The sequence below is a fragment of the Nilaparvata lugens genome, chromosome 4 (assembly GCF_014356525.2).
Source record: "Nilaparvata lugens isolate BPH chromosome 4, ASM1435652v1, whole genome shotgun sequence".
NCBI classification, from domain to species: domain Eukaryota; kingdom Metazoa; phylum Arthropoda; class Insecta; order Hemiptera; family Delphacidae; genus Nilaparvata; species Nilaparvata lugens.
Window position 1 is genome coordinate 77,018,279 of NC_052507.1, and position 25,863 is coordinate 77,044,141.

At 35.1% G+C, this 25,863-nt stretch overlaps 2 protein-coding genes across 4 annotated transcripts; both read right to left on the reverse strand.

Moving 5' to 3' along the window:
- Positions 1–1,007: 1,007 nt before the first annotated feature.
- On the reverse strand, positions 1,008–3,916 carry LOC120350969. The gene is made up of 3 exons (XM_039426511.1): positions 3,521–3,916; positions 3,007–3,207; positions 1,008–2,869 (listed from the first exon to the last, which is right to left on the reverse strand). The coding sequence occupies exons 1-3, from the start codon at positions 3,728–3,730 to the stop codon at positions 1,517–1,519; spliced, it is 1,764 nt and encodes a 587-aa protein (XP_039282445.1). The 5' UTR covers positions 3,731–3,916; the 3' UTR covers positions 1,008–1,516.
- A 7,764-nt stretch (positions 3,917–11,680) lies between these two features.
- LOC111045259 lies at positions 11,681–24,474 on the reverse strand. Of its 3 annotated transcripts, none has more exons than XM_039426512.1 (5): positions 23,985–24,474; positions 19,238–19,381; positions 17,760–17,847; positions 16,155–16,295; positions 11,681–12,826 (listed from the first exon to the last, which is right to left on the reverse strand). In XM_039426512.1, the coding sequence occupies exons 1-5, from the start codon at positions 24,365–24,367 to the stop codon at positions 12,308–12,310; spliced, it is 1,275 nt and encodes a 424-aa protein (XP_039282446.1). In that variant the 5' UTR covers positions 24,368–24,474; the 3' UTR covers positions 11,681–12,307. The 3 variants fall into 3 exon arrangements, with proteins under 3 accessions (XP_039282446.1, XP_039282448.1, XP_039282447.1); XM_039426514.1 differs by having other exon boundaries at positions 19,238–19,304; positions 23,985–24,057; XM_039426513.1 differs by lacking the exon at positions 19,238–19,381.
- Between the last annotated feature and the right edge of the window lie 1,389 nt (positions 24,475–25,863).

Consider the following 25,863-nt stretch of genomic DNA (forward strand, 5'->3'; position numbering starts at 1 on the left):
AAAATTAATCAATTTCAAGTGATATCGAGGCTTTTTTACTTTCCTTGCCCTATTACCATAGGTAAGGAAAGTATTGCTTTTCGAAAAAAATTAAGGTACTCCAATTTCTAAATTTCTATACGTTTCAAGGTCCCCTGAGTCCAAAAAAGCGGTTCTTCTCGCGATTTTCTCGAAAACAGCTCCAACGATTTTGATCAAAGTTTATACGTAAAATTGTCATTGATAAACTCTATCAACTGCCACAAGTCCAATATCTGTAAAAATTTCAGGAGCTTCGCCCCCATCTATGCAAAGTTTGATTTTAGATTCTCAATTATCAGGCTTCAGATACAATTTAAACCAAAAATTTTGAGTGGAATAGATTGAGCATGAGAATCTCTACAATTAATGTTCAGTAACATATTCACCTAAAATTAAAAATAAGCTCGAAATTCGAGAAAATGTGATTATTCAATTGCTAACTGTTGGCAACTGTTGATTCTATTAAATCATTTACTATGAAGAGATAGCAGATCTCGTGTGTCTCCAGCGTTATAGTCCTGTCACCAGCTGGCTCAGATCTTTGAATAGTAGACTTAAGATGCGCGTGAAAACTAGCGTCAGGTGATCAATTTTCAGCGGCAAGGATAGTTGTGTGAGTGCGCCAAACCAGATTTTTCAAATAGTTCCCAGACTCAGATGGTAGCAAGATATGGTTATTATCCATCATTACAAACTCCTGTTCATTTAACTATCACTACCCAGAAACCTATGAATAATACATTAAAAATAGTCAATATAGAGTAGGGTAGACCGGGGCAAGTTTACACACATTTTTTTTCATGAATTTTCTAATTTTTTTGTTATGACTTGAGTTATTTCAAATGTTGTTATCCTGTAGAGCTGTTATTAAAGTAAAGATTTTTGTATTCCGTTTTTCTCTTTGTTCTCATTTTGGCCAAGAATTTTTTTTTTTTCAAGTCCAAGTCAGGTGCACAAACTTGCCCGGGCCGGGGCAAGTTTACGCATCAAGCGGGGAACATTTACGCATGTTATAAGGCATACAAATAAATGAGAAAAATCAATCTTTTATCAAATAAAAATATTTATTTATACTTCAAACCACAGTTTTAAAATAAAAATTAAGAAAATTAACGACAATATAGGCTACAGTATGTGATAAATAAAAAATAAATGGGTTTTCCAACTGAAAACATGAAATTTTTAGCCTATTAATCTTCATCGTCGCTGTTGCAGTTTCTGCAAATGAAAAATGAAGTGTCTTCTGCTATACACTTGTCATGAGCCCACTTTTTACATCGGAGACATTGAACCCATTCCTGACCTTTTTTAGACTGTTTAAATGGCTTCAAGCAATAAATGCACAAACAGTTTTCATCTTCACTATCTGAATCCTGGTTTATTTTCAGTTTGCTGAGGTGGACCAATTTTTTTCCTTTTTTAGTTGTTCTCCTGATTTTTTCTTTGCTGCTGTTACCTTCTTCTTCTGTTTCCATAGAAACCAATAAATCTCTAACTAACTTCTCTTCTTGTTTTCTTGTATCTTAATTTTTTTCTTCTTTGATTCCTCCTGTTCTTGCCTGAGGGCTTCTTTAACTGGGGTATCAGTTAAAATTGCAGACTTCCTCTTTTTCCTTCCTTTATTAGTGCCAAGCCTTGGTCCTGCCTTTTGAAATGGCCTCAGTTCTTCTGGTGTGGGGTAGTCCTTTTGTGCAGAAGTGGAAGCCCTTGGGCTACTGGGCGAAGTATTTAGCAAGTCTACTTGTGCTGAAGTGGAAGGCCTGGGGCTACTGATCAAAATATTGATAGGACCTGAAGCGTTCGTAGTCATATTAGTAGTTGATGTAGTTTCTGGTCTATCAGTTACATATGAAGGCATGAAATCAGCATCAGAAAATACAAATCTGTTAAGAGGGTGAATCCCAGTCACTTTGAATCCAGCCATAATGTTTGCTGGAGTAGCTGCTACATGTAAAGTTGATGCCAAAATTGATGGAATGTCATGAATAGTCATTGGGCGTTTGTTACTAGCCATCCAAGAATCACATGCAGTGTTTATATATTTTTTGAGGGGCCCAAAAACACTGCGGTCTAGAGGCTGCAGTTTGTGGCTGCAGTGAGGCGGGAATGATAGCAAAGTTACCCCATTCTCTTTGAAGTAATCTAATAGATCTGCTGATAAATGAGACTCATGATTGTCTAAAATCAGGAGACACGGATTCTCAATAGAACACCTGACATGGGTCACAAAATGCTTTGCAAATTTTAAAAAGTTTTTTTCCATCATCCATCCTGACGGGTTGGCATCTCCAGCACAGCCAACAGGACCATCTCTCAGAAAGTGTTCTTTGAAGTTAACCCTAGGGAAAATAATGAATGGAGGGATGAATGTCCCAGCAGCACTCACTGCAAGGGCCACTGTTACTAGAGTTCCCCTTTCAGCTGAAGTCATTTTCCCTATTTGCCGAAACCCTTTGCGTCCTATGACTCTGTCTGGCTTCTGAACCGTCGTCACACCTGTCTCATCAACATTCCAAATGTCAGCAGGACCAACCTTAAGTCTATTTATAGCTGTTGTCAAATTGTCAAAAAAAGCTGACACATTGGTTCTATTAAAACTTGTGGCTCGAGCTAAGCTCGTTGCTTGAGGGGCCCTAATTGAGAGTGTCCTATTCCGTTTTAGGAACAAAGTTAGCCAATCAGGTCCTGCCATTCCATTGTCGGTCCAAGACTGAGGGATTTTTCTGCCGCAGGCTACTGCATATGTATAAGCAAATCGTCTTACTTCCTTAGGTGAAAGGCCAAAATAAATATCAGAAGCTTTCAGAAGATATTCCACTAGCAACTTTTCTTGGTTTGGCTCGAACACCTGAACAAAAAAAAACAATACAAATTTAATAGCGCAGGCTATTGTAGGCCTATTAATTTTTTATTATAGGCTTAAATTTAGGAATTTTTGCCTATTAGCACCTGACCACCCCCCCCCCCCCACTGTAATTTACTTACATTAAGATGTTTGGAGTATCCAAATTGCACCAGTCCAAGAGTTGGTGGGACTTCTCTCACTGTTGGGGCATCTGGTGGTAGTGGAGCCTCTTGCACTGGTGGGGCCTCTGCCGCTGGTGGGGACACTGATGCTTGTGGAGTCTCTGGCGCTGGTGGGGCCTCTGGCACTGGTGGGGTCTCTAGTGCTGGTGGTGCCTCAACCTGCAAAATTTCATTCTTATATAAAGTAGGCCTAATAAGAAACATGCATGGTTTAGTTAAAAAAACACTTTTTTCTTCTTAAAACATTCAATTAATAGCCCATTTCCAGATTTATTATGGGATTAGTTACCCATAAGTAGTTATTACCCATAGTGTTAGTTATTAAGTTATTAGGTAAGTAGGCCTATGTTTGTAAGGGTGTTGAATATGTGTTAACTGTTGAATTTGTATTTAGTAAGCTAATTAGATATCATAATGTGTTAAAGGAAATTGCATAGTAGCCTATTATGATAGGCCTAATTATTCAACTCACATTTACATTTTCCATCTGTGTTTTCAGGTCTTCGTTGGTCAAATTAGCCCATTTTTTGCAATAATTTCCAACAGTTTTATCATTCAATCCAAAGAGTTTGGCAGTTCCTCGTATGGTGTTTTGCCCAAGTCTTACTTGAAGCACAGCCCTTTTCATTACATTTATGTCCAGCTTGGCTCTATCAGTTTTGCAAACGTAATTTCTTACCATCTGAAAAATAAAGAAAATTCATTAAAGGATGAAAATTATGTCAATAGAATGAAAGGCTAACACATATGAGGGCTGAACTACGCTCATTGTAAGCTATAACATACAAATCTGTAGTCTATATAACTGAAGAATGATTCAATCATAGGCCTACTCGTCAACTAGTTTTTCAAAGAAAAAAGTATTGGCACTTGATGAAGAGAGAGTGAGAGAGAGAATGAGAGAATGTTGTAGAGCGGAGAGAGGTACCAGATGGTATCTCAAAATGCTTTACGGCTGTCATGTTCCCTTCAACTCTAGAGTAAAATTTTCTTCTGATAGAAAACTGTCTAAAGTTGTTGATGACTCGAAATAAAAGCTCTATTGTTTACGAATCTTTTTTAAAATTCGAATGTTGCCTGGAGAAAGGTGGATATGAGAAGAAGCATAGTACTCAGATCTGAACGACCTTCAGAGGCCAGAGCTTTGAAAAGAGATGAAAACAGTTGTCTAACAGATGATGAAAAAAGAAGAGTAATGCCGCATGTATTCAAATTTAGATTGCAACAAAAGTAAGAGAGTGTTGCTTCAAGCTCTTCTTTATACCCCTCTTCACTTCTGTGGGCCTTCTAACACATCTAGGCTACAAGACTGAATAATTGTAAGGATACAGCAACATGCTCCGACTTTTGCTTGAGCAAAAGACTGAAGCAAAACTTGAGCGTCTGGACCGGGCTTCACAGCTTGTGGCTATCATTTTATTTTCTTGCTTGGAGGGAAATACGAATCTGATATTGTAATAATGGAGACACATATATACAAACCCTTGTATTCGGGAAATTCAATCAGTATCATAATCTTTTAGGCTCAATTCACACTTACGCGACTCAAGTCGAGAAGAGACTGCGACTCTAGCTTCTTCTCAACGCAGCATGTGTTTTCAAAATAATGGTGACACTCAGACCAGTCTAAGCTAGTCTCCGCGACCTCACGATTGTGAGACTGAGTCGAGCGTCGACTCGACATGTTGGTCGACCCTCGACTTGAGTTGCATGGTACCGTGCATTTTTAATCGAAGTGAGGTTATGTTTTATGAAAGTGATGTTTTATCATTTTAGATGAGACAATAATAAGAATTAGATACGACAATAAATTCATAATATTTATTATAAAATTTGTTACCTGCGCAGAAGTGACGAATTGGATCTCATATTTTTAATAATGTGAGGTTAGATAATGAAGTAGCATGGAACTGAAGTAGTGACAATGAGCAAGAAAGTCGTAAGGTCGAGAGACTGGAGTCGTACGATTTGAGTCGAGGTAGTGTGAGTTGAGCCTAAAAATTATATTCATAATAAAAATCAAACTCTCTTCCAGAGCTCCAGCCTGCTTTTCTGGAAGGAACTGAATTTACTATACTAATTATTAATTTTATTTATAGTATAAAATTATATATATCATACGTCTGGTACTTCTTTTGGAAGGGTGATCGCCTGAGCCACTCCTCTGAATATGATGCGCATGCGTTGTAAAATCGTTTCCTGGTGGTTCTGAACCCACCTAAAACTGTAGGTTCATTCATCTCTCATCATCACCCGCCCCATTACCCAGGCACAAGCCTCGAGCTCATGTGGGCATCACCCTCGGTAAAAAAATTAAATAAATTAGAAATATTCCAATAAGTGATAAAACTCCTATAGTGAGGTTCACGTTATAATGGTAGTGTTTGAATAGCAATGGTATTGCTATCCTTGTCTATCATTCAACAAAGCGGATGGCGCTATCTCTTTCTCACTTTGCTCTGTTGCCAGATCGTCTTTTAGCAATGTAGAATTAATAATTTCATTGACAAAATATTCCATCTTTATTATGAAATTATTGAAAAATATAATTTTTTGCTTAATAAAATAAAATTGACTATTTTAAACGAGAATGAACAGTTAATATTACATCTATAAACCTGCATCAGCTACCGACTATAGAAGCATAGAGAAACAATAGCATAAGTAGATATCCCATGGTATAGGGCGTTTATGTCGCAACTTTTACTGTTATCTGAAGCTGACAGTCCACGTAGTTCTTTCCTGTGGAGCTTTATGACGCTGGTAGTCTCTCATATTGTGCCGTTCATACACTCTTACCCGGTCAAAACAGTAAAAATCTACAATAATCGACAGTAATCGACTTGAGATAACAGTTAAAGTTGCGACATAAACGCCCTATACCATGGCATATCTACTTACGCTATTGTTTCTCTACGATAGAAGTCATTGACAAGGATCGGCAACATTGTTCTCCTATCTTTCTTCTCTGCCATTATAACGTGGACCTTACTATAGCGTCTAATTATCAAATTAGAAATGATAGATTGACATGGGAAAGCTTTCTAAGTATATTATATATCCAAAGGTCTACGGAGAACGAATAAATTCTTAGTGCCGGTTGCATAAAAGCCGGTTACATTTTAATCGTGATTAATTCCAGGAGAACAAATCAGACAAACCGTCTTATCAAAGAGTCATTCTCTGATTGGTTCTCGTGATATCAAACACGGTTAAAATTCAACCGGCTTTTGTGCAACCAGGCCATAGATGCTGGCATTCATAACTCATTGGGTCATATGAATAAAACCAGAGCAAATGCTCATGAGCAAGAGCATGGAGCATAAGGTTTTGCTCATGAGCAAAAGGTAGAAGCAAAAGCATTTGCTCATTTTTATATGAATAAGCTTTACCTTAATACTCTTACCTTATGCTCCTGAATTCTGGAGCAAATGCTCATGTATTTTAAAGATTTTTTATCAGCTGATTCGCTTTTGTAGCCTTACTTTGTTGTTATAGCTCACAGAAGCGCTAAATATGCAAGTAGGGTGCACCGCTTGTGTTAGCGTCGTCTGCTCTGTTTTCTATTTATGAATAGAGATTTAGGTTAGTTGAGTTTGGAATTTTGAAATAATAGCGTGAAAAAATGTCATCTCTATAATAATCTTCAGTATATTCTTATAATATCAATAGCCTTCTTATAATCGTCTACACTCTCATCTTCTTAAATGCCTATTTCCTATTTTGTGATGACTATCTTTATAACAGGTAGCTATCTTTTCTATTTATTCTTTTGTAGGGATAATGGTGATATATATCATGGTTGAATCTAAAAAGAGTTTTATAGTTCTCAACTATTGGTTGTGATCGTATCTGGTATAGTTTCCTCTTCCTCATACGAATTAGTTGAGCCATTTTACTATGAGCAAAAGGTGATAAGCTGCTCTAGACTAGACTCACCTTTTTTGAAGCATTTGCTTCAAAAGTTGAGCAAATGCTCAAGTTTATTTATACAATTTTGAGCAAAAGCTTTTACTTTTGAGCAAATGCTCAAACTATTTTTTTGATGAGCATGAGCAAAAGGTTTTGCTCACGTTCATTCATAGAAAATGAAGCAAATGCTCCATATTTTAGAAGTATAAGCAAATGCTCAACTTTATTCATATGACCCATTGTTACTAATCTACTCTACCAGGTACTTGTTCAGTCCTCGGTTGTGGAATAATATTGAACTAAAATAGGCCTGTTGACAGGTCAGCACCTCCAGGTAGCGGCTAGCTACAAGCTACCAAGAACCAAGACTGTCCTCATGAATTCTTCAAGATCTCTCATGAAGTGTACTCATGAATTCCTCAAGATGTCTCATGAAGTGTCCTCATGAATAATAAAACGGCGCTCATTTTTTCCACAGTTTATAAATTAGAAACGGCAGTGATATACACAGAGAAACTGAAAACGGCGTTAATGCACAAGCGGAGTATAATTAATTGATCATTAAAGAGCCGTCACTAAAACGACAAATGAGTAGGTGAACGGAATTCTAAAATATATAAATAAATCTGCCAGCCTCTGCGATTCTATTCTAGTCTCCGCGCGGCGATATTTAAATATTTATTAGATTGTATGCGTAGGTAAACTATAGCGAGGTCCACGTTATAATGGCAGTGGAGAAAGGTAGGAGAACAGCGCTGCCGATTCTCTGCCTTCGAAGTGAGACAGACGTCGAAGTGACTTGAAGGGAGACAGGAGACACTTTTCTCTTTTTTATTGGGAGCGTTTCGCTGCGAGGAAACCGTGGGACGTGTTTCGATGTAAATGGAGTCTATCTTCTGCAGCACAGGTAAGGTGGGACTCAACTCTCAAGCAGTGGTCAGTGAGTTATTGAAGGGAAGTTACAAGAGCAAGAAAATTTGAAAAAAAGGATTTACTTGTTTGAACGTGCTTGCAAATCCCGGATATAAGTAGATGATTCAGAAAATAATTATTACTGCTGATTACTGAACAGTTGGGAAAAAAACAGGAAGAAGAGAAGAGAGAGAGAGAGAGAAGAAAGGGGGAGGAGAGAAGATGGAAGAGAAAAGATAAAAGAGAGAAGAAGATGAAGGATAAAGAAGAGGTAGAAGAAGAAGAAGAAGAAGAGAAGAAGAAGGAGAAGAGAAGAAGAAGAAGAAGAAGAAGAAAAGGGTCAATGTCAAAAGCCTCACCTCTTCCAAGAAGTTTTGCCTGATTGGCCGCCCTTCTTCGAGCAGTAGTGAGTTTTGGCCTCTCCACCCACAATCTCGTGACCTACGTGAGTTCTACTCCTGGCTTTTCTGTGGGTCCTTCCGCTGAAGGAGGGGTCACCAAATTGCCTCTAGGGCACCTGGTCACCCTCGACTCAGCCTCTTGACCCACATTTGTGTCTGAAGTTTCACCCATCTCTGGTCTCTTGGGTTTTTCCTTTTTGCCCCACCGAAACTTCGGAGGGTCAAAAGCCTCACCTCTCCCAAGAAGTTTTGCCTGAATGACCGCCCTTTTTTGAGAAGTGGTGAGGTTTAGTCTTCCCACCCACAAACTCGTGACCTACGTGAGTTCTACTCCTGGCGTTTCTGTAGGTCCTTCCGCTGAAGGAGGGGTCACCAAATTGCCTCTAGGGCACCTGGTCACCCTCAACTCTTGACCCGCATTTGTGTCTGGAGTTTCACCCATCTCTGGTCTCTTGGGTTTTTCTTTTTGCCCCTCCGAATCTACCCTGAGATATCGGTGTGAAAACAGCCAATGGCTGATAAGGTTGGCGTGTAGGGACATTGCTAATCATCTGTTGTGAATAACTATCACCAAAAGCTAATTTACTACATGACATACTGTCAACTATACTCTGTATAAAATTACTTCTTACTTGGGATGGACATGCGCAGTAGAGAAAGCATACAGCTGAAGGGATACAGAGGCGCGATGTTGCCGTTTTGAAGCGGCAACGTTGTTCTCCTATCTTTGTGGATCGGCAACGTTGTTCTCCTATCTTTCTCCACTGCCATTATAACGTGGACCTCACTATCTTTGTGGATCGGCAACATTGTTCTCCTATCTTTCTCCACTGCCATTATAACGTGGACCTCACTAGAGGCAGCTTCTAAAATCACTTCTCTCTTGTTCATAGCATAATGAATAGGCCTGGGAATACGAGTGGTCGTAGTATGAGATCTATATTAATCACTGAATGCTATCTAGTCGGTCCATATGGCAAGGAGTGCACTTGCAAACTTGTTTAGGATGTTGGGCTTCAAATACCTCCAACATTCTCACCTGACAGAACACAAATAAAATCACGTGGGCTGTGGCGCCGTCGAAGGCCACTAAACCCTATCTCTTTCTCTCTCTCTCTCACACACTCACACTCACTCTCTCTCTCTCCTTACTTCTTGTCAGCATGTGTTTTTGCTTTAATACTCAGTTTTATTTGGATGACCGCCCACTTTTGCTTGCTCGACATTCAGGCAGAATATTCATAAACATCTGTTGCTTCAGTCATAACTTAATTGAATTATTTATTCGCCGCCATCCAAGTGCTTGTTTAGTTATTCCAGTTCCATTTTTGAAACAAGTGGAAAGACAAAGCAAAATGTCAAACACTGCAAGAATTGGATTGAACCGAAATCATGTAGGACTGGATGTTGCCAACAGGTGCTATTGAAATGCTGCACGTTTTTAAATCACGTTGTCAACTTGATATATGTGGATTATAAGGCTACAATAATTATTATGATCTGCAATTTTTAGCTTAATAAATTGAGGGAATAGCATCAAAGAAATGTTTGTAGGAGAGTAAAAGTAAAGTAAGGATAAGATAGTAGAGAGATGAAGAATAATTGAGAGGAGAGAAGTAGGAGAAAGAAAAGAGAAAAGAAGATCAGAAGACAGAAACTGTTCCCTTCTCATTCTTCTTCAACATCCTATACTATTAAACAAGCAAACTCTGTTTATATGTTTAGATGTTCGAATGTTTAGATGTTTGTATTTCACCGGATCTCGAAAACGGCTCTAACAATTCTCACGAAATTCAAAACATAGTAGGTTTATAATATAAAAATTCGATTGCACTAGGTCTCATCCCTGGGAAAACTCGCTGAAGGACATTAAAAGGATAATTATTATCCATCCTTGGAAAAACAGATGATAATAATTATTTCGTCGTCTGTTGATGATGGAAGTGAGTGAGCGAGTTCATGTGTCTGGGACTGTGTCAAAATTGTGATTCAGCTGCTGAACTTTTGTAATCATTCAATCAGGTACTTATTTAAAAAAAAAAAAAAAACGGGTTATTTTCAATCCTGATTAATAGATCCATCTTTTTGGAATGGTCTTCTCTGATTTGGTTCACGTGAAATTAATCAGGATTAAAATTTAACCGGCTTTTGTGCAACCGGGCCTTTGTGAGGGTTATTTTTGCATTCCTCTGGGAATTAAACTCAATTTACTGTGATTAGATAGAACATTTCTGTATGAACTATGAATGTTATTATAATTTCTTCTTTCCTAGTAAATTTTTTATGCTTCTGTACTGCAGAGCGAAGCTCGGTGTCCAATATTAAGATTAATAGAATTACAATAATATTATATATGTAAAATTTAATGTAAAAAGTATGTGATCTATCATTGAGCGGAATCAAAGCTCATCATGCAGGTCATAGTAATAATGTAAACTTTTCAAAAGCCTTTTAGATTTGTTGATAAACGTATTAATTTGATTTTTCCTTTTAGCTAAATAATAGTAAGTAACTAAAAGGGATGGATGGAGCTACAGAGCTTCATAAAATCAGGTTTATTTGTTGATTAAAGTAACTGAAATGGATAGTTAGATTCTACAAATATAGCATCAGATTCTGTATTCTATACATTACAATAAGATTATGAAAATATTAATTGATTAATTACCTGGTTGCACAAAAGCCTGATAAATTTTAATCATGATTACATGCCATGAGAACCAATCAGAGAAGGCTTTCCTCAGTAGAAAGCTTCTGTGATTGGTTCTCGTGGAATTTAATCACGGTTAAAATTTAACAATAATTATCAAATTCCACGAGAACCGATCACCAATCATTGGTTCACGTGGTATTTATAGTCCGTACAAAATTACTTCTGACCTGGTGGAATATGCGGCGCAGAGAAATGGAGGGGGATCAGCCAATTACAGTGATTAATATAGAATCATAGGTAGAAGCGCAGTTGCCAATTTGTCAGTCGTCTGACTGCTTTCAGACAGGAAACTTCGCATGTGTAGCATGAGCAAATGAGCACATGAACAGTCACTAGAAGTTGGAGATCGCTGGCCGCTTCAAAACGGCAACATCGCGCCTCTGTATCCCTCCCGCTGTATGCTTTCTCTGCTGCCAGTGGCGCCATTTCACCAAACTGCTAGGGGGGGGGGGAGGCGAAAACCATGTTTTATGAGGGGGGGAAAGGAATACCCCAAAGGATAGAGGGTCCTAGGTTTTCCCACATAAATTTTATATTCGAAGATGTTATTATATGCTTCATTTTTCCAGTCTTATATAAATATGGTTGAAGTATCAATACAAACATATACATTATTAGTTATTAAATCATGAAATATTTATTAGAAATATAAGCCTAAAGAGAGACTCTAAAGTAGGAATACACTGAAACAGATTTCTTAAAAGTCATTGAAACATATAATTTATCTTTTACGATGACAATTTCAACAATTTCATAAGGGATCATATTCTAATTGGAAAATAACTTTCAGTTGGAAAGCTAAAGAAACATTAACCTGTTCCCATAATCTCACCAACTCTGTGTACATACATTTTTAATTCTCTGATGGTGCCCTTTCTTTTGCTCTCACAGTGACATCTTGCAACTTGTTAATTCTCTCATTGGAATTAATGCAATAACTCACTTATTGTGCCCTCATCAATTTATTGTACCCATTCTATATTTAAGCTTCAACTATACCACAGAGAAAAATATATTCTTTATTACTGCGTACCCGTAGCCATACTTTCAAGGCAATTGTTGATATTGCTACATTGTTGATACTGTAGAAGGAATTATACTACTGCTGTTTAAAAAAAGTATTAAATCAGTATGAGATTCTAAGGATTCGTGTAGATAGACCCGCATTTTCATTATTTATCTGATCCTGCCGCCCCTAAATGGGGCCCCTGTGGGCTGCGCATGTCCATCTCAAGTGAGAAGTAATTTTGTACAGAGAAAAATCATGATTAAAATTTAACAGGCTTTTGTGCAACCGGGCCTCAGTAACGGAAATGATATGTTATAAAGTTTTTCTCAAACTTTTGTTTGAACTTTCATCTGAATCTTTTCTCCTCTTCAAAGTTTTAGTGCTATCAAAACTTGTATCAGATTTTGATGTACCGGTATTGGATTCTACATCAACGTCTTGATTGGGCGTGATATGCTCGACCAATTCTTCCAATTCCTGCACAATCCACCGACTAACTAAGCCACGTTCTTTCTCCTCAACAGTCTGCCTGCGTTTTGACAGATGAATCGTTTCTACGGACAGAAAATTCAACGGATTTTCAGGATCAATGTCATCGTCGTTGGGATTATTTTCTTCAGTAGCCGTGGAAGACTCTGTGAACGCCAGATTGAATGCATCCTCGTTGGCATAGACGTAATCATCGGTAAGTTCGCATGACGCTGATGCCGATTCTCTCAAACATGGAAAAGTGAACTCGATCTCTTTGATTGATTGCATGATTGAGCCTGTCAACCCTTTTTCCTTCAAGAATTTTCTCCACACTCGCACTCTCTCTTTATACAACTCCGACTGCAAATTCATAGTCCGAGATAATTAAAATTATAATTTTAAAAATATGTTTTCTTAATTTTAATCTTTATAAAATAAAAACTCAGAATGTTAAAGTGTTATGTGCTAATTACAAGATTGTAGAGCATTAAATTATCTTTTATTTCATGTATAATTTGACTATTTCACGCATTCCCATACGACTGTTTGCAGCAGTTTTAGTTTTGAGTGTCAAATCTCAAGATTTGCAACAAGTTACTTTTCTCGAATGTCACACTATTCTGTCGTCATAAATTTGGCTGTGTGCTTCAGTATGAACATTCATATTGAGTACTATACCTATTGGAACGTCTCCGGAACTAAACACAAGGGGTGTTTCTAAACTTCTTACCAAACAAAGACACTCAAAACTAAAACTGCTGCAACAGTCGTATGGGAATGCGTGAAATAGTCAAATTATACATGAAATAAAAGATAATTTAATGCTCTACAATTTTGTAATAGCACATTCTAGTTAGTAATTTTGTAAATTTCAATTTTTCACAAAATACAAATGTTCATGAGATGCATAGTCTCCGTGATATATGCGAAAAATGAAAAAATGGAACTTTCAAACCACCCCCACCCCTTTAAAACAGGGGGCAGGAGTGAGGGCTTTTGATATGCGAATCCTCTTACTATCCTTAAAAGAGCTGTGGAGTTGAAAATTGTGTTCTAAACTTTTCCCTCTATACCTTTATTTGAGCATTCATTGCCTGAATTATTGTTACTACGAAAAACATTCAAAGTTCAAGTGAATTTGCAAAAGCAGGCCTTAAATTTTGGCGGGGCCCTCGGGAATCCCCGACCAGCCGACCTGGCCAGACCGCCCCTGTGTTGATAGGTAATGACATTGGGTAGACTAATACGGCAAAGCGGAACATCCAAAAGGATCTCTCTGCCGATGAAAGCCATATGAAAAAATAAATTATAAATATAGGCTACTTGAAAACAGCGAATTCAAGGGCTCGGCCACACAGGGAGATCTGTATTCCTATAGTGAGGTCCACGTTATAATGGCAGTGGAGAAAGATAGGAGAAAAACGTTGCCGATCCTCTGTCTTGTCAATTTCCTTCTATAGACGGTAGCTGATACAGGTTTATCGATGTAATATTAACAGTTCATTCTCATTTAGAATAATCAATTATATTTTATTAAGCAAGAAATTATATTTTTCAATAATTTTGTAATAGTGTGAATATTGAGTGGGTATTATTGTAGTTGTTTTTGTGTATCTTATATTGTTTTTCAGGTTTTTGAACTGAAATGAATTTTGATTCTAACTGTATGTTGAACCCTGCGTTTTTAGTGTGAGAATTGACTCTGTCTTGTTTGAATTTGCTAACTTGTTGCTTAGTTGTCAAAATTAAAGCAATTTTCGTGCATTTTTCAAATACAGTTTCAATTTCATGTCGAAAAAGACACTGTATTTGAAAATTGTATGAGCATTGACCTTTTTGCAGCTTTGGCTTTTCCACTGGAAGTTATGCTCAACGCTCGTGGAGGGGGAATAATTTTCAGTGAAAGGGCCACAGTTCGAATTGAGACGTAACTGGGAAAACATGTAACGGTGTGCGAGCCTCGGTCCTCTGAATGGATTTCCCATTCAGAGGGACAAATTGTAAAGTTTTCAGTTATCAGTAATTTCTATCTAGTTGAATAGGAAACCAAATTTTATAGTTAGTAGGAGTAGAATCAGGAAATTATTATTTTGTGCGTGTAGTTCAAGTATAGTGAGTTTTATTAAAGCGTATGTGAGTGTTTCTGAAGAGTCCAAGTTTGAATATTGTTAAAATGGTGAGTGCCGAAAATTTGTTGTTTTTCTTATTAAGCTCAAAATTTAGTACATCGAATGACCGAGGCCAGAATTTGGTTGCAGCAAGTTAGCAGGTTCCCAAAATGTATAGATTAAAAATTGAGTATGTCTTCTTGACCTGAATCGATTGCTGAATAACTTTGTTCTGTTTGAAAATTTGACATGTTACCTAACTTCTATCAATTCGTTCTACCTATTTAGAGTTCAATAAACCTGAAGTTGAATTATATTAGTATTTTTCATTGAAGTTCCTGGCTCGTAGTTGATAGTTGCTAAAATAGGTGACAATTAGATGATGATGATAATCAGTGCATTTGAATGAACGAATCCACTAAAAGCTCCCAACCAATCAAGGATTCAAATAGAGATTTGATAGCATAATTTTGATAAATATTATAGAAGAGAAGAAACAAACACCCCCTCCGTTTACATTGGTGGCCAGCGGTGGTATAGTCTGCAAGAATGACTATCGAACCACATGTATTCTTATATATTTCATATTTTGGAAGATTAACTCAATAGAGACAAATATGTCACCGGTTGCAGAAATGATGTCAGGTGTGTTGTATGGTTAAGAATATTTCCATCGGTTACAATTTCATAACGAATTTTCATAATTAAGATGAAATAATGTGTTAGGTAATTAATTATTAATTCTACATTAATTTGACGATTTGGCAACAGAGCAAAGCGAGAAAGAGATGGCGCTATCCGCTTTGTTGAATGATGGACAAGGACAGCTATACCATTGCTAATCAAACACTGCCATTATAACGTGGACCTCACTATAATATAGATATTTTTTTCAAATCGAACTGCTCTCAAAGATTTATACCATATTTTTGTATTTACATTTATGTAATTACATTTTTGTATTTTTCACAATGGCATTCATACGTGTCAATCAAGAAATGAATTTTTATGAATTAGCCTAGCTGTCAAGTACGGTAACTTTATCAATTGAAGAATACTTTTCATGGCTATTTTCTAATCACTACAAGTTTTAAGTTTGATAAGTTTATTGGGTTTATAAACTATATAATATCATAGAGAAACAATAGCGTAAGTTATGCTATTGTTCCTCTATGATAATATCTACATAATGTAGATAATATATGATATCTACTATCTACATAATATCTCATAATAAACATATAATAAAAACAATATAGAAATCTTGAAGTACCCTTTATTTTTTAAAAAACTTCAAAATAGTTCAACATAAAAAATAAAGGGTACTTCATGATTTTTATATTGTTTTCATTAATTTAAAATGTAGCCCATATGAATGAAGTGTTTTTAAACATATAATGTTCGTTTGAGCTTTCAAACAAACTTATCGAAAACATGAAATGAATAAGAGATACAAGCCAAAACTGAAGTAGCATATATTAGACATTATGTCAGGAAAATTCAAAAGAAAGAGAATAACTTTTCTAAATACTGTTAATGCAAGTTACATATTCAATGGATATGGATTGTAATAATTATACCACATCTTTTCCTGGTTTATCATGTAAACGGAACTCAATGTTGATTTCTTTCATGAGATTGTAGTCTGGCCAGAAAAATATCCTCATCAAAAGCAGCAGAGAATTCAATAGCCAGGCAAAGAACAGAGAGATTCCAAAAAACTGCAACAAATCATCAGTTATCAATGATAACTTATTCTCGCAAAGAAAGCACAAACAATAATTACAGTTATCGATGATAATCAATCAATCAATCAAATCATTTATTGTCACACAACATTAAAATGTTACTACAACGTCATTAATAACACAGAACATCAGTTAAAAAATCTATTACAAATAAATCTTCAACTTTATATAAACATTCATTGACCAGTACTTTTTTTAAATATTTACAGTAACTATTAAAGCTCATTCTTTTGATATTTTCAGGCAAAGAGCTATAAAGTTTTATTGGCATATATTGCCAGGTTTAATAATAATATTTTGTCTATTAAAGCTCATTCTTTTGATATTTTCAGGCAAAGAGTTATAAAGTTTTATTGGCATATATTGCCAGGTTTAATAATGATATTTTGTCTTCTCCACAACCTTCCAAAAATTATGTTGCATACCTCCTTCATACCTCTATAGAAGGCGGAATTAAAGGAAACGTGACAACTATGGTTTCCTATGAAATCCACTAACTTTAAAACTTGAATCTCACTAAGGATATAGTCACAATATACTGTGAGCCATATGGGCTTACAAAAGAGAGAGACAAAGATAGTTATAGTGTTTTTCGATCAAACTATTCTCTTTGATAGAAACGACGGGACTCTTTATATAATTATATAGTCTTTTCAATATATTCATTAAAATTTTCTACTCATTATATATTATAGTCTTTCCAATAGTCAAAGATCAAACACTAGCAAGAATATTAAACTATAGTAATTAATGTAAGATCAAAATAAATTAAAATGAAGTGTTTCATAAGATTATAAAGAGGTAATTTGTCAGAATTATTCAGAAAGGTTGATAATTTATTTTATTTCTCAATTCCGAAATTCCATTCCAGCACCAATATTTAAATATTCCTTTCAAGAAAGAATCAAATAAAACGAGCTGAAATGAAAATTCGTTATTTTAATACTAGATTAGATAGGTAACTAAGGTCAGAAGTAGGTAATTCATACAATGTTTATTTTTGCAGAATAAGAAAATATAATTATCCATTGAAAAATGGAGCGGATCGCATTTAAATTAGAAATAAATTAAATTATCATATATTGATAGATTAAAACATAATAAAAGTTATCAACACAAAGTAAAAGGAACTTTTCTTTCTCCGCTTTATCAAGCTCCCTTTTATTTTATCACAACATAAGTAGTTTCAACTCTTCAAGAACCATTTTCAAAAGTGAATGTGTAAATTTATATTTTTATCTACATTCACACTTTATTTTATACATTTTTTACCTATATTTACATGAACATTTACACTTCAAAATGACTCTTGAAGTGTTGAAACTAGTTGTGTTGTGATAAAATGATGCTTGATAACTTTTATTGTTTCAATAATTAAAGTAGCCCAAAGATAAAGTGTGTATTGATAGATAAATAGGAATCTGAAACAAAACTCACGCGAATTAGATTAGCCAACCCTTTGGCATCTTCCAAGGTAATATTCTCGTCTTTATTAAGATAAATCAATTTCGCCGCATCCATGCACCTGAGAAGAATCAATAATCTTTAATCTTGAAAAATATGATACCATTATACTAATGCTTACCACTAAAATTATAATATAATTTCAATGATTAAAAGTTATAGGAATTTGAAATTGAATAAATTCTGAAATAGAAATATATTTTTGTTATTTAATGTTAGAGGCTACCGTACCTTAATCTATTATTCCATTCATTAATAGGATATCAAGTATGTCATCGGATCTGATGGGAGATCAGAAGAAATTTACCATGAAAATTAATAAAAAAAAGTGTGGAGTATTTTGAGAGTTTCAAGGAAATAGACATCAAGAATCGAGGTATACTACTATATTTATTGCCAAACACAAGAAATATTTTTACAAATAAAAATAATCATTAAAATACCATAGTTTTTCAACTATTATATATATTTTTTAACTAGTCACTAGACGTGACTGGGAAAAGAAGCCTTGAGCTCCAGCCACGAGTTCTAAAAATAAGAAATACATTTTTTTAAATCTAACAACAGTACAAATGAAAAAATACTGCTGATGGATGATAATCTATGGATGTTGAATTTTATCAATAATCCAAGTACTTGATAAACAAAATATAAATGCACAGAAAAATAATATAATAATTGTCGAGTTTTTATAATTTTTACACACTAATAAATAATTAATATTGCCAAAATTGGTGATTCATCCAACTCAGTTCTCAATTTAAAAACATAGTTCTGTTTTACCCACGATTTTATCAATCTCAATTTGGTTTCTGTTATTTTATCCTTAATAACGTCTTCTGGAATTTTATTCATTAGTATAAACTAATACCATAGAGAAACAATAGCGTAAGTAGATATACCATGGTATAGGGAGTTCATGTCGCAACTTTTACAGTTATCTCAAGCCGATTACTGTCAATTATTGTCGATTTTTACTGTTTTGTTGGGGTGAGAGTGTATGAACGGCACAATATGAGAGACTACCAGTGTCACACAGCTTCAAGGGAAAGAACTACGTAGACTATCGGCTTGAGATAACAGTAAAAGTTACGACATAAACTCCCTATACCATGGGATATCTACTTACGCTATTGTTTCTCTATGCTAATACTCTGTTATTCAAATTGGTATTTACTAGATGTTAATTGAGTTAATATTCTTATGAATATTCTTAATGTTCTTAAATCTTTCAAATATAAATACTCTTGAATATAAATACTCTTATGTGAACTATATTTTTAATTTCAATTTTATTAAAACACACAAAAAACAAGACAAAACAAAATGACAAAGAATTACAAAACAAATAAAATACAATAAAATCGTACAAATGTTCACTTAAATGTGAAATGTATTATCATCATGACAATAAATAGCCTACTCTAAAATACTATGCATTAGAAACTTACGTATAAGAATTGGTAATTTGCATTATGTTATTGCAAAAAACAACAAGACCATTCCATGCGTCAATAGCTATAGGACCAGAAATTAAAGTCATCACAACATTAAAAACTAGTGCGGGAAGAACGAGTCTTTGTGGAGGTCCGTAGCTGCAAACATAAATTTGTATGAATTAATAAATGAATTATTGTTGCAGGGTAAATATCAAAAGATAATTTTACACTCTTCTGAATGTCCTACAAAATAAATGCAGTGAAGAATAATTGACTGAGCGAAGTGAGGTCTAAGATTCAAGTGACGGTTTGGCATTTATCTTAATGTTTAACGGTTGGTAGCACTGGCTGCTACGAGTGGTGTACTCGAAAGTTCGTCTGTCTGTTTTTGTGAATTATGTAGTTGTTTTGTGAGTCTTACCCTCTAAGTGAGTGATTTTTAAATATTTGGGAAGTGATTCTACGAGTGCATTAATAGTTTTGCCTGAAGAGAGACGTAATTTAAGTCTAATTGCTGATAATTACTTCCTAACCTACAAGAAAGAGACAAGGAAGCCGGTGATTGTGAGTTGGTTGGAGCGGATTGAACTTTGACCTCCCTGAAACAAACTTGAGGGATGAAATTGTATCACCTGTAATAAGTATCTTGTTTGACGTCGGTACCAAGTAACACGTTGTAGTGAGGCTGCTCAAAGGAATATTCAGTTGCCTGAACCCAAAGCTGGGTGTGCAACAATATCTAATACCGTGTTGCTTGTTCAATGATCGTTGCGTCTATGAAAACCTATCTATTGAAAATGAACTTTTGAATGAGATGAAAAATATAATAATTCGTGTACATCGGACATTGTTGGTTTCTCTGCACTGTCAATATCAATATTTTGTTACATTGAACCAATAAAAACTTATTCGATCTGAAGTGTCTGTGTGGATGAATGATATACCGATTGAGATACCCAGTTGGATCTAATGATACGGAACTAATTTCTTGCTTGATGATGATGAGTAATCCTTGCTGCAGAACGAAGAGAGTCAACCCTGCTGCGTGATTCCTTGCTTGGTGCACATTTAGACTCCTTATCAGACTTTCACTGAGATATATCATCTTCAACATTCTAGTGATAAGATTTTATTTGTTTCTCTAGCCGTTTAATCTTCTTAATCCTTCCCTTTACTAGCGTTAAACTTGTTTGTTTTGAAGAGCTCTCTCATTAATCTTTTTTTTTTCTTCTTAAAATATTATTGTCAGCATACCGCACAGAATTCTGAACTTATAATTTAAATCATCATATTCATGATTAATGAATAGAAATAATCAATTCATGACATAATTCCAATAATATTCATACTTTATTATCAATTGAATACTTAATATCAAAAGGATTTTTACACTCTTTACTCTTTTAGTTTACGTCGTACACTATAAACAACTAGTCTACCTACTCTCTAGTACATGTAGAATATTTTCAGTCTTACAGTAAAATTTTCTTGATTTTTTTTCTTCAACTACACAATCACTTTATTATCAGAACCTCATATTGAACGAGTCAGGGGATAGGGAGGAATGGCTGAAGGGGTTGAGTTTATTGTTGGAAAGACTAACAAGGGCAACCCTAAATTGACCTTTCAAAGTTTTACTTACAGAAAAACAGTTGCTAATTCATTGGGGAACATAAATTGGCGTTGTCTGTCAAAGACATGTAAGGCTACTCTTAAAACTGATAGAAATATTAAAAAAATAGTAGATATGAGCCAATCTGATTCTCACAATCATTCTCCTCCTTGTGATGGAACAACGAGGTTAAACGACGACTCTGCAGATGAGGATTCCGTTTGCGATGACCATTCACATGTTGCATCAAATATTAGTGTGATGTCAGCTGCAATGTCTTCCACCCCTATATCTCATGCCAATGAAACTGAACTCCCTGTTGTATCTGAATTACACAACCAGGTGTCTTCAGAGTGTGTAGAGCCTGATAGGATAAATAAATCTGTTTCTCAGGATGTTTGCGTTGGCTGTTTTCATCTTGTTGAGAAGTTAATGATTGAGAATAATAATCTGGTTGCGGAGAATTCTCGTCTATGGGTACAATGGAATGCTGCTGTTGACCGTTCCATAATGAATGAAAAATTGATAATGGATCTTCAGGATAAAACGTTTAGGGATTTTGGTGCTCAAACGGAGGAGATGAATGTGCGCTTGAACGAGGTAATTGACGTATAATTGGGTATAATTAAAAAACTGAGTAAATCCAAGTCAATGATTAAAAAAGGCTCACTAAACTCAAATCAGTTCAACAAATTCTTTACAGAAAACATAGATAAAATTGTAGCTGAAGTTGAAAGTAAAAGTTGCAGTCATAGTGCAATGGACTTTTTGAGAGCTGGTTACTGTGCGCCCACGTCCAGATTTGAATTTGAATTAGTTGAAACAGATAACATAATTAATATACTCAAGAAAATGAAGGGGAGTAATAGTGCAGACGTCTATGACATTAGTCCTAGGATGCTTAAACTCAGTCTTGATTATATTATAGATCCTCTTACACACTTAGTTCAATCCTTGAAGGTGTTTTTCCACAAAGCTTGAAGATGAATAAAGTTCTGCCCATATATAAAAAAGGCTGTAGATCAGATTATAATAACTTTAGACCTATTAACATAACCACTACTGTTTCAAAAGTACTTGAAAAGGCTCTAAATGATCAAATTGTGGATTACTTCGAAAGAAACAATCTTTTCAAATTCTCAGTTTGGATATAGGACTGGGAGAAATACGGTTAGAGCTGCAATTGATCTATACAGGGATTGTCTGAATTCTTTGGAAAACAAGAAATTTACTCAGACTAAATTGTTTGACCTGTCAAAAGCATTTGACACTGTATCGCACAAATTGTTGCTAGATAAGCTTGCATTTTATGGCTTCCAGGAAAGATCTTTGAGACTGGTAGAATCTTATTTGGGGGATCGATTCCAGAAGGTTGTTTTTGAGGAATCTGAGTCACAGTATCTACCTGTCTCCCATGGCGTGCCTCAGGGTTCTATTTTAGGGCCTATTTTGTTCATCGTCTATATAAATGATCTACCAACAATTGTAAACCCTCCAGCCAAAAGCTATTTGTTTGCGGATGATCTGTGTGTTTTTCTGAGCTTTCCCACAGTAGTTTCATTGAGTCAAGCTTCCCAGGACTTGGCTGATTCGATCGAAAGCTGGTGTAATTCAAATTTATTATGTGTAAACTCTGATAAAGTTCAGAACTTGACTATCAGTTATAATAGAAGACTGACTATGAATGAGGAGAAAGAGGCAAAGTTTTTGGGCTTCACACTTGACACTTGCCTTAGTTGGTCCCAGCATATTGACATTGTTGCTAGCAAGCTGAATAAGGGAGTCTTCTTAATTAGAAAACTGAGGTCATATGTCAGTTTGGATGTTTTAAAGGTGATTTATTATGCTCACATCAATTCTCATCTGTCATATGGCACCATACTTTGGGGTTCCAGAGCTTACAGTGGTAGACTTTTTAGAATACAGAGAAAGGCTATCAGACTGATTTGTGGGCTTTCTAAGCGAGCACAGTGTGATGAGCATTTTAAAATTCTGGGAATATTGACTCTACCTTCAATATTTGTTCAACAGAGCCTTATTTATGTTAAGGAGAATTTGGAGAAGTTTGTGGAGCAGGGGGTAGTTCATAGTCATAACACTAGAAATAGGGGTAATTTGACTACTTATCGGTATACCTATTCTAGTACACAAAAAACATTTCTATTTTTATCAATAAAATTGTTTAATTCACTTCCTGAAGATCTTAGAAATATGGAGAATGGAACTTTTAAAATTCATATGAAACGTTTCTTAGCAGCTAACCCTTTAAACAAGATTGAAGATTTTTATACATTAGCTAGGAATATTCGGTTATAAGTTGAAAATCAGGTGACATATTATCATAGGGTACTGATAGTGTAACTTACTGATGTAATATATTTTTATTTTGTATCATGTTGTATATATTTGACACTTGTATTGTATCTGATGACCTCAGATATTGCTGCAATAAAGATTCTATTCTATTCTATTCTATTCTATTCTAAATGTTTATATGTTGCGCATTTACGGCGAAACGCAGTAATAGATTTTCATGAAATTTGACAGGTATGTTCCTTTTTAAATTGCGCGTCGACGTATATACAAGGTTTTTGGAAATTTTGCATATCAAGGATAATATAAAAGAAAAAAAGGAGCCTCCTTCATACGTCAATATTAGAGTGAAAATCAGACTATAGAATTATTTATAAATCAGCTGTCGAGTTGACTTTAAATTGCATGCAATGACGCATGTAATTCAATATCTCAATGTAACTTGATTGAAAATTAGCAGCTGTGTAGACTATAAATTGCATGCCTCATTGAATGCAATTTATATGCACTATTAAATAGGATGCAAAGAACTTTATAAAGCTCGTCTGGGCGCCTATAGATGTCTTCTGGTTTTCTCGCTCTAAATTCCGAAAAGCGTTATGTGATAATTAAATCTTGTGTAAGCATGATCTGATCAAATAAATAGTTAGTGTATCAGTATGGATGTGCTTATGGTTTGGGACGTCGTTAAAACTGCGCGAGGTCTACTGTTCACAGAACCACTAGTTATAAGGAACCTAATGCTAATAACCTACTAATTTTTATGTGTACATTCAAAAATGAAAAATTATTAAATCATATATGTTGTTAAATTCAGTAATTTATTGTACTCACCCATGAAAACTTTCCAAACGCTTTATTTTGTATCTGTACTGACTGACAGAGCAAGTAAAAAAGTACACCGTCCATATCATTCCATAGACAAAGGAAATGGTAAAAACAAACATAATTCCATAGCAGTGATGCTTGCTCCAAACTGTGTGACTGGGCAACACATACCATTTCTCCTCAACCTCATCTTTTTCGGCGACTATTTTGCTGTAAAACAAGCATTCCTGATCTAAACTACGCTCTGATATACGGACTACAGCGCTGCCAACAAAACCAATCAGACTGCAAGATAAATAAAGCACCACGTGAGATATCTTCCATTTCAATGCCAAATATTTTTCGCGACTCTCAAACTTGTAGGTTTGGTAAAGTTCAACTACTTCCATTTCAACTCAATTAAAGTTATAATACTTTAAATCAATAACAACACAACTATTATTCACCTTTTTCAAGAGCTCAAATTAGTTTCAATTTTAACCTTGAATGGAAGTTATTCCTGCAACGAATTGAACATTTTCATGGAACAGCTGTAATTTTTAGAATCTCTTTTCACGTTTATCAATAATCCTGAGTGCCGGATACACAAAAGCCGGTTAAATTTTAATCGTGATTAATTTCACGAGAACCAATCAAAGAAACCTTCTTTTTAAAAAAGCCTTTTCTGATGTTTTCTTGTAAAATAAAATGAATAAAAATAATAAATAAATAATCTTATTTCCATCATAAATTTCACTTGACATTCATTTTAAGTTTTGGAAATTATATGACTACTTTGAGAAGTTGTGTGGTCATTGTTAGTAATGTATTTAATTGTAATTACTAAATTAATCACAGTTAGAATTTAAACTGCTTTTGTGCAACCGGCACTCAGGATTATTGATGAACGTGAAATAAGATTCAAAAAATTACAGCTGTTCCATGAAAATGTCGTTTGTGAAAATTTTATAAATAATACCTTTTTACTTTCCTTGTCCTATTACCATAGGTAAGGAAAGTATTGCTTTCCGAAAAAAATAAGGTACCCCAATTTTTAAATTTCTATACGTTTCAAGGTCCCCTGAGTCCAAAGAAGTGGTTTTTACTTTCCTTGCCATACTACCATAGGTAAGGAAAGTATTGCTTTCCAAAAAAAATCAAGGTACCCAAATTTCAAGTTTTCTATACGTTTCAAGGTCCCCTGAGTCCAAAAACATGATTTTTGGGTGTTGGTCTGTGTGTGTGTGTGTGTGTGTGTGTGTGTGTGTGTATGTGTGTGTGTGTGTATGTGTGTATGTGTGTATGTCTGTGAACACGATAACTCCATTCCTAATTAACCGATTGACTTGAAATTTTAAACTTAAGGTCCTTATACCATGAGGACCCGACAATAAGAAATTCAATAAAATTCAATTCAAGATGGCGGAAAAAATGACAGATAATTAGAGGAAAAGGTGGTAATATGGCCCCTGCATATAATATGGCACCCCTCTGTATTTCAATGACCAAGTGCTGAGATCTAGTTTTGAAGATGGGAACTAGCTCATTAGTTCAGTTGATGGTCACTAGGAGTCCATGGAACAAGTCTATGCAGCAGTTGGTGAATTTTGAGGTTATTTCTATCCTTGTGTTTTTTGAAAGTTTGGAAGGTATGTAAATTTCTCAATTTTAATGTGCTATAACTAATAATTTCTCATTATTGAGCATTGTAATTATGATCTAGAAGTTATTTCCAACATTTTAACATAAACTAGAATGCTCTGTTGCTTTCAAGTTCTAACCTACAAACCACTTTGTTAAATCACAATCATGTCTGCAATATGGCCCCCTTAGGTGAATGTAATATGGACCCCGGGGTCCATATTACAAGCAGTTTGAATATTTGTTGTTAAAAACCTGCTATTGC